This window comes from Trichoplusia ni, chromosome 28 (genome assembly GCF_003590095.1).
Source record: "Trichoplusia ni isolate ovarian cell line Hi5 chromosome 28, tn1, whole genome shotgun sequence".
NCBI lineage: Eukaryota > Metazoa > Arthropoda > Insecta > Lepidoptera > Noctuidae > Trichoplusia > Trichoplusia ni.
Genome location: NC_039505.1, coordinates 1,156,350 through 1,166,414, shown reverse-complemented (window position 1 = coordinate 1,166,414; position 10,065 = coordinate 1,156,350). Strand labels below are relative to the sequence as shown.

The window sequence follows — 10,065 nt, the reverse complement described above, 5'->3', positions numbered from 1 at the left end:
TTAATATAATTAAACACTACCAATTACGAAAATAAACTATTAATTTAATTAAACACTACCAATTACGAAAATAAACTATTAATTTAATTAAACACTACCAAATTACGAAAATAAACTATTAATACAATTAAACACTACCAAAATAAATAATATAAAAATTACGAAAATAAACTATTAATATAATTAAACACTACCAATTACGAAAATAAACTATTAATACAATTAAACACTACCAAAATAACTAATAGGTGTACCTACTACTAATACTATTAATCTAATACCTATTATATAAACTAACAACAAAACAATTCTAAAAATAAACTATTCAAAGACTAAAAGTCGTGCTGATAAGCACGGTTTGCAAATAACAATTATTGATTGTCAATAAGGTCGAACAGTCTGAACGTCTATTCGCATCAACAGCCAAATATTGTATGACGCACGAGCGCGGACCCCCCGCCTTTTTATACCTCCCGCCACGACGCGCGTCGAGCGCGGCAACCGATACACAAAAATAATCCTTATAGCATGACTCTGTATTCACGCGCGATTTCTTATTATTTCATGTATAACTTTGGTGTTTCTACACCGATTAACATGATTCTTTTTTTATTGAATAGGTAATAATGTTAACTTTTTTAATTGGGGATGAGTGATAGTGTTGTAAACGTTAGAGTAGACAAATACAATCAGAAATCTCCGAATTGCTAAGCTATCGGGAGTTTCACGTGTTATTGTGAGTCAACCATAAAAGTTAGACATATGCTGTCGAGGAATATTTTTTATATAATTTTAGGGAAAATATTTCCGTCATACATGATTTCTATGTAGCTTTAACCTATAAGCCTGCACACGTGACGGAAGCTTAAAAAATGGAGTAACTTACCCCGTTTTCCCAATATTTCCCTTCACTGCTCTGCTCCTATTGGTCGTAGCGTAATGAAAAGTATACTATAACCTGCCCAAGAGTATGAAGAATAATTGTGCCAAATTTCGTTAAAATCCGTCGAGTAGTTTTTGTTTCTATAACGAATATACAGACAGACAGACAGACAGACAGACAGACAGACAGACAGACAGACAAAAATTTTACTGATTGCATTTTTGGCATCAGTAGCGATCCCTAACCACCCCTTGATAGTTATTTTTTAAATATATTTTATGTACAGAATTGACCTCTCTACAGATTTATTATAAGTATAGATATAGATTAATGTTTTACAACGAACCAGTAATGAAAGTTAATATTGAATTAAAATAAATGGTTTATTTAATTAATATAATACTGAAAGTTTGTTTATTTTGAAACTGTGTTCCTAACCAATGGTTCCCAAACTTATTTTGTCTACTGCCCACTTTGAGAATAAATATTTTTTTAGCGCCCCCATTTTTTCACCTATTTAAAAACCACTATAACTTCAAATTAGTTTAATTAATCATTGTGACCTATATATGTATAAAATGTATACTTAGTAACGGAGAATTCTTAAGGAAACTTTTACTATAACCCGCAACTTAAAACCTGAGCGCAGTAGGTAACATACAACGGTGCTTAGGTCTCAAGTTAACTCTCACGGGCTCCACCTGCCAGTAAGAATGATTATTGAAACGCAATTTTATGGTATTGAAATATAGAGTATCTTTTATTAAAAATATAACTAAAATAATCAATCCTTATATAAAAAACTAATGTGATGGATGAATCTGATGCTGTTTAATAAGTTTGTTAATATCAGGTTCCAATTTACTCAAGAACAGTCGCAACGCCACGTTCGGTAACAAGCAAACGATTTCTCTTTTTAGTAAGCAGTGTTGTCACAGCACTAAATCCACGTTCACACAAATATGACGATGGGAATGCTATCAAGAATCGTTGAACGATTGACCACAATCCAGGGTACAATTGCGGGATCGGTTTTTGTAGCCAAAATTCTTGGTAACCATTTTTGAACTTGATTTTTATTTCCTCGTTTGTTGTCAATTCTATAAGCTCTTCTTCCAGCTGAGGTGACATTGCTGTGTTGACATTTGAAAACGGATCTTACACGCAGTCTGGTATTTCAAGTTCAAAATGTCCTGGTACCGTTCGGTGAAATCAATGTGGAGGTTTCCCAAATGTTGGCAGTAGGCAAACAATTCGTCGTTACTGCATGATACTGATAAATTTGGGAAATTGTGAAACTCACGTCTGCCCAGATTCTTTTTGTGTAGAAGCAGTTTGGCTGCGAAAGCAGCAACGACGTTTTTTGTTTTAATTAAATTTAGTTTATCGTCTTGCAGTGTGAGATTCATGTCGTTGAATAATTTATACAGGTCTGTCATGTAAGCTATATCATTCTTTGATGTTATGAGCTTGTCTTTCAATTCTGTATCTTTAGTTTCCAAGAACTCTATAACAGAGTCAAACAGGTTGTAAAATCGAGTCAGACAATTGCCTCTTGATAGCTAACGAACTTCAGTATGAAACAACAAACGGTTGAAATCCTCGTCATTAGTAACACAAAGCTGATGAAATAATCTATCATTCAAAGAGCTGTTGCGAATTTTATTGACTGCTTTGATGACATATTGCAGTGATTGAAATAGTTTTTCACTTAAGTTTCTAGCTACTAAATGTTATCTATGAATAACGCAATGTACAGCAAGGACATCTGAAATTTTATTTTTTAAGTACGCTATGAAGCCTTTATGGCACCCTGTCATAGCCGGAGCGCCATCCGTAGCAACTGAAATAATATTTTTCAAAGGAATCCCTTTCTCATCGCAAAACTTTTCCAATGTATTGAATATGGTTTCACCTTTTGTATCGGTCTCTAAATTTCTAGCAAATAATAGTTCTTCACATATTTTCTCATCTTTAATAAACCTCACGTAAGACAACAACAATGCTTCATTAGTTGGTAAAGTGGACTCATCGAGCTGAATTGAGAATTGACTTGTCCTCAGGTGATCGCACAAAGATTCTTCAATGTTTTCAGCCATTTCATCAATTCGTCTTTGCACAGAATTATTACTCAAAGGAATTTTTCGGATAATATCTGCGGCCGGTTTATGAAGCACAGTAGTTATTACTTCATTTATTGCTGGCAATATTAACTCTTCTCCGATGTTATGTGGTTTGCCTTTTTGAGCAATTAACAAAGAGATATTGTACGAAGCTCGAAGTCCGTCGTTATCTTGCTTAGCAGCCGTCGAAAATAGTTTTGCTACACTTGGCTGAGTATTATGCTTCTTCTCTAGGTCTTGAAAATATGCTACATTCTTGTCTTTCTTATTTGGATGCATTTTATTCAAATGATCTTGCAGCCTTGAAGGCTTCATTGCTTCATTCGAAAATGTTTTTAGACATAGAAGACACAAAGGCGACGACGGGTTTGTGGGATTTTCAATAAATCCGAATTTGATATATTCCGCACTGTATTGCCGTCTCTTCTTTTTTACTTCCGACATTGTTTTGCTTTGAGAAATACGTTCAACTTCGCAAGTAGTGTAGAGGAGGCGTAAGTACTACTCATCTATTGCACGCGAAACCACAAATGAAAATAAAATAAATATTACATTGTTTATATAGGAATGCTTAAGCAGCACGCACCGACAGGAATAAAACAAACATGCATAAACTCGTTTATCTCATTCGACGCTCAATGGTACTCAACAAGTCCGAACAAGTATTCAATGAACCAGCCGACTAATACAGGAATGCACAATTCGGGCTATTTAACAAAAACTTGTTAAAACATGATTGATATCTACGAGTACTAATAACTATTAAAATGCGAAAGTGTGTCTGTTGCCTTTTCATTTGTTTGTTTGTGTCTACTTTCATTACGAAACGGAGCGACCGATTGACATGATTTTCATTTTTTCTACATTCAATAAAATAGCACAGATATATGAACTACGGCGTAGTTCATATACTACCTACGCGGAGAGAAATATAGAACCGAGTTTGAGCAATCTTTTAATTCATATTAGTTGATGTTCACAAGTTGTTGTTGTGAGTCGAGAGCTCTTGCAGTCGTTGTTTAAGAGGCCTAGCTAAATAAAATAACAAATCAACCCCCCCCGCCTCAACACAACGCCCCCATTTTCTTTTTGGGTGTCTTACCGCCCCCCTTGAGACCTGCAGCGCCCACAAGGGGGCGTTATCGCCCACTTTGGGAAAGACTGTCTTAAACGAACGACATGACATTTTGTGCCGCGAAGCTCATTCAAGGACAACTTTGTTTTGAAGTTAAAACTCGTATTACTTTACATCTAAAAGTGTTAACTGGTTTACAATCGCAGTTACAAAACCACTGAAGCTTAGAAAATGAGAACCAGCTACCCACAATACACAATTATGGTGGAATTCATGGAAAAGTAAGTAAATTTCATTTAATATGTTATTGTAAACATACCAGTTGATAAATGATATTTTAATGGAAAATTTGAATATAAATATTATTAAGAATCAAAAGGTAGTGTACTTATACAATTGGGTCATAAAAAATGGTAAGCTAAGTTGATAGTTCTTTAACAAATTTGAATCAAATTGAAATAAACTTCCATGGGGTATGTATTTAATTTATGATATTTATGTAGGTCTAAAATTAAGTGTATACCAGATAGAATGGGAGACAGTAGTTTAAATAAAAAATATTTAAATTATTATAGGCATGGAGACTCATCTAAACCCAGCGGGGGCCCTCGTGGGAGACACTAAGTACAGCTAAAATGGAAGGAGCTGTCGGATATGCTCAATAGTGATGGCACAGGCGACTCTAGAACAGAGGAAAAGTGGCGAAAGGTATGTCTCAAATTTTTATCCATGGTTATAGTTTCATCTCACAAGTAGAAATTCATTGCATCTACTTGTACATAGAAATGATTGTTCCACAGCAGGTAGCCAGATGTGAGGCAGTGTTCTAGGATTTCTGCATATGCTAGAGGTAAGTTGTTCTCTGCTAGCTTCTTGGAGACAATTTCAATGCAATCCTTAACTGGTAGGCATGTAAACAAGGATTGTAAATCGAAACTAACCATTACTTCATTGTCATGAAGATGTAGATTTTTAATCTCATTGACAAAGTGGTTTGAATCCTTCACAAACGCTGTCGTGTTGCCTCTGAGTGGTGAGAGTGTTTTCGCGACGTGTTGAGCCAATCTGTAGGTTGGTGTGTCGATTTGGGTTACAATAGGACGAAGCGGGGCGTTTGGTTTGTGTATCTTAGGCAACCCATACAGTTTAGGTGGTTTCGCGCATGTGGGTATCGGTAACGTCGGGAACTAAAACCAAAAATTAAACCGCGATAAAATCCGTAAAAGTCGTTTCATTTCAATGTCGATAGGGACCCGCGTAAAAGAACACATAGCTGACGTCAAACACCGCCGCTCAACGAAGTCTGCAGTCGCCGAACATGCTGAAGGCTCCAGCCATTATATTAGATTTGATCAACCACAGATCCTCGCTAAAGAATCCAAATTCCTACCAAGGATGTTTCGCGAGGTTATTGAGATTAAAAAACACCCTAATTTCAATAGAGAAGATGGCTGGAAGATATCACCTACTTGGGACCCAATAATACGAAAACTCAAGGCTAAACCCAAAAGCAGCGCTGCAAGACATCACGACACAGTAAGCTCATACTGCGTAGGTCGGACCATAAATAATTAATTAAAAATATGAAGGTAGAACGAGCAACATCTTCTGTCAAGACGAACACCATCTCAGTCTGCCCGTGACCATGATACCTGCAAAGGTGTCGAAACGTCGGGAACTAAAACCAAAAATTAAACCGCGATAGATTATTTATATTGAACCAATGGACAACCTTTGCAAGGGCAACGTTAATTTCCTCAAAGTCTTGAAGCTGACGTTTAATTTTGAAAACAAGTGATGTGTCATCAGCAAATAATAGAATTTTGTGATTATCCCTTACATGAAAGGGTAAATCGTTAATGTAGATCAAAAATAGAAAAGGTCCTAGTATTGAACCCTGCGGTACACCCATAGTTACAAGAGCTCCTTCAGATTTTTTGCCATTTACATCTACTGTTTGTACTCGATTTTTTAAATAAGAGCTTAATAGACTAAGAGACTTATTTCTTATGCCATAGTGTTGCAGTTTTCTGATTAGTGTATCGTGACAGACACAATCAAAGGCTTTGGACAAGTCACAGAATATACCTAAAGCATTCTGTGAATTCTCCCAAGCCTCATACACATTTTTGAGTAACTCCACACCCGCATCAGCAGTAGACCGACCCTTGGTAAATCCGAATTGTTTAGAATGAAAAAGATTATGTCTACTGAAATGAATTAGCATTTGGTTCAAAATCAATTTCTCAAAAATTTTGCTCAAAGTAGGCAAAATTGGGATTGGTCTAAAATTGGCTGGATCGGTTGTACTTCCTGATTTGAATAATGGAATCACTTTAGTTAACTTCATTAAATCTGGAAACACACTGGAGGCGATACAAGAATTGAATACTATTGCTAGGAATGGGGCGATTGATTTAATTATTGAAGATATAATATATACAGAGAGTGCCCAAAGGTCAGCAGTTTTCTTAACTTCAATATTCTTAAATGATTCTAAAATTTCCTTGGCGCTAACAAATGTGAATTCAAATCCTGTTCCGCACTTCTCAACACATTCTCGGAGTATCGAGTATGCGGAGCTGGAAGACGACAACAGACTTCTGGTTGTTACGATCGGAATATTTGTGAAAAACTTTTCAAACTCAGTCGCTACCTCCATATCCGCCCTTATATCTACGTCATTAATGTTTAAATGGAAATCTGTATCTTTAACTTTACTTTTTCCTATTTCAGTATTAATAATATTCCACGTAGTTTTAATTTTGTTTCCAGATACTTTAATCTTGTTTCTAATGTGCATTGATTTTGCCGAAGCACAGACTCTCTTGAAGAGCTTTGAGTACCGTTTGACATATTCTTATAATACTCGCTATGATTTATTTTCTTTTCATTATATAATTCAAATAATTTTAATCTACTCTTGAAGATACCTGGTGTTGCCCAATCACTAAACATAATACGATAACTTACAGAAACTGATTTAGAAGTGAAAACCTACTTAAACTCGGAATTAATAAGATTAAATAATAAAGTGTAAGCTTGATCTGGGTCACTGTGATAGGACAAACCGGTCAATTTTTAATTTAAATTGTTATTAAAAATTTCCAAACGATATTTAGTAACAGGAACAAAGTTTACAGTTTTTCTTTGACTTTTAACACTCTCCCTAGGCAACGTGATTAGCTGGCCACAGTGATCAGAGTCTAATATATTAATAACTGAATAAGAAAACGGCTTCATGTTAGTTAAAAAAAGTTTCTATGCAAGTAGCACTAGTAGCAGTTATTCGAGTTGGCTCAAGAAATGTGTTGTACAAATTATATGACTTAAATAATGTAATGAATCTATTTACAACATGAGCCTTTTCTAATAAGTTTATATTAAAGTCTCCACAGACTGCAATCGTTTTGTTAGTATTAGAAATTTTAAATAATACATTTTCCAGTATTTTGTCAAATATATCATATGGTGCACATGGACGCCTGTACACACTCAATACAACAAACCGCTCTAGCTCAATACATGCTATTTCAGCAACTCGCTCAACAGACAGACTCACAATATCACTGCGTTCTTTGAATTTAAGATTGTTTTGAACAATAATTAATGAGCCACCATGTATTAAATTATTTCTGCTGAACGAGTTTCAGTGTTCAGTTTTAATAACCATCAAGTGGCCAGCACTTGATGGTTATTAAAACTGAACATGAACTGATAATCTCTTAACCAATGTTCTGTTATACATATGATATCAATGGAATTACAGTTCATGAACAACTCCAACTCCAATTCCTTACCCGTCAAGCCCTGAATATTCTGATGAACAATACTTAACATATGCTTATTATTGATTTTACTACTAACATTTAACAGGCTTGACGGACCACAGATAGAAATTCGGCTATGATTGCAAGAGTTTGACTCTATTGTCTTAATATCTAATTTAAATTACTTGGAACAAATTCCAAGGTTGTATCCACTAAGCTACAATCTACATGCTCAATAGGAGCAGGGCGTTTAGCCAAGCAATTGGCTTTATTTAAAATACAATAAGATAGCGAAATTGCTACCTGTCCCTTATAATAATTAGAAAGATAATAATTTGCTCGTTTACATAGGGTACACAAATCATTTGTGGGGCTTAGTGTTCGCCTCTACAATAAACTACCTCCTAGTTTATTGGAATTGCCATTCAACTCATTTAAATCAACGGTTAAAGATAAACTATGCAAGAAGGCTTATTATACATTAAATGATTACTTGAATGATAAAAATATGTAGTTGGTCGCCGTGATTAACACAGGACGGTTTTAGTGTGGATTAATGTATGACGTGTTATTACGATTATTATGTAATTTGATAGGTATACTTTATGTATGTAACATTGTGTTACCTATTTTGTTTTATTGTTAGTATGATTATACGCATAAACGTATATGTATATTCCCCAATTTCTTTTTGTGATGTGTCATATTTAGTTTTAATTATGCTTAAAGAGTCCTGTAGGTGGAGAATCTCCGACTGTAGGTGTTGTATATCAGCCTCATATTTATTTTTTACATTTTCATAGTTAGATTTGATATGTTTACATTTTTTTTTAGTTTTAAAATTATTATTAAAACAGTTTTTGTTACTTTTAATAAGTTTCTTTGTCTTCTTGATAACTTTTTTAATTTTAATATACTTCTTTAACTTGTTTTTACTGAATGTTAATTGTGAGTCTGATATAAAGGTGTTATCACAAGTTAAATCAATTGTTTCTATTTGATTACTACTACTACTACTACTACCCAAAAGTGAGTTGGCAGACGGAGCGGAACCAACCAGTTTTTCAAACAGTGCATGTGTGCACTCTGTCTGAGTTAAGGCTTCCAGTCTCGATACATTTCGAGTCCCGGGAAAAAAAATCGAGACTCTGTCCAGTCCCGGGATTCCCAGGAAAAACGAGACTTTCGAGACTTCGAAAAATAAGTAACCTACTCAAGGCTCATAGTGTTCATTGCATTAGAAAAAGCTCTCTCTGCTTCGACGCTTATAGGGATTGATAACAAATAATTAAAGCAGTGATTTATATGTTAATGTGACTTTTAAGATACTCAATGAATATGAAATTGCCTCAAGTATACTATACTAGCGACCCGCCCCGGCTTGGAACGGGAGCAATGCTAATATACGCTACAGAATTTCTGGTTATTGTGAGTCAATTTTAAAAGATAGACATATGATGTCTGAGAGTTTTTTGTAAATCTTTTTATGCTGTACAATATTGTAGAATACTACTTTGGTTTAGCTCTTGGTGTTAAGAAAGTATTTGCAATGAAAGTGCAAAATAAAATTGTTGCGAAAGAAGTGGTGATTGTGAGCGAACCGTAAAAGATAGAGATATTCTCTCGCGGACTTTTTTGCAGATCTCTTTATAGTATACAATATTGAAGAACATTATTTTGATGTATTTCGTGCGGCTAAGCCAACGTTTGCAACGAAAGCGTAAAAAATAGTTAATACTTTTGAAACCTCTAAAATTGACTATGTTCCTCTACTAAATTATGTATAGATTAAACTTAAATCCTTGCTCATGAATTACTTTAGCTATTAAAAAAACCGCATCAAAATCCGTCAAGTAGTCTCAAAGATTTAAGTATTCAAGGAGAAACAGGGAAAGAAAAAGCGCTTCTGTTTTATAATAAGTAGTGATTCTGATTCGGTGAACTCTCTATTCCAGACCCTACACCTATCAAAGCCTTCCGAACGCATATTTTTAATTTAAGAAAACCTTCCAGCATTTCAGCTAAACTGGACCATCTCGTCTTGCTATCAATTTATTAGTTACTAGCTGTTGCCCGCGACTTCGTCCGCGTGGTTAGAAGATATAAGTTAGGATTTTTTTAACGAAAGCCTTCGAAGATTAATATTTCGATGTAGATTATTAATGTTTTTGCCACATTTTGCATTGTATCTTCGCTCCTATTAGTTGCAGTGTG

The 10,065-nt window shown here is 34.8% G+C and overlaps 1 protein-coding gene across 1 annotated transcript; it reads right to left on the bottom strand.

Annotated features, from left to right (window-relative positions):
* Nucleotides 1-1,687: 1,687 nt before the first annotated feature.
* On the bottom strand, nucleotides 1,688-4,176 carry LOC113506095 (zinc finger BED domain-containing protein 5-like). The gene has a single exon (XM_026888954.1). It carries the CDS (start codon nucleotides 3,448-3,450, stop codon nucleotides 2,617-2,619), a length of 834 nt encoding a protein of 277 aa, XP_026744755.1. The 5' UTR covers nucleotides 3,451-4,176; the 3' UTR covers nucleotides 1,688-2,616.
* Nucleotides 4,177-10,065: the final 5,889 nt, after the last annotated feature.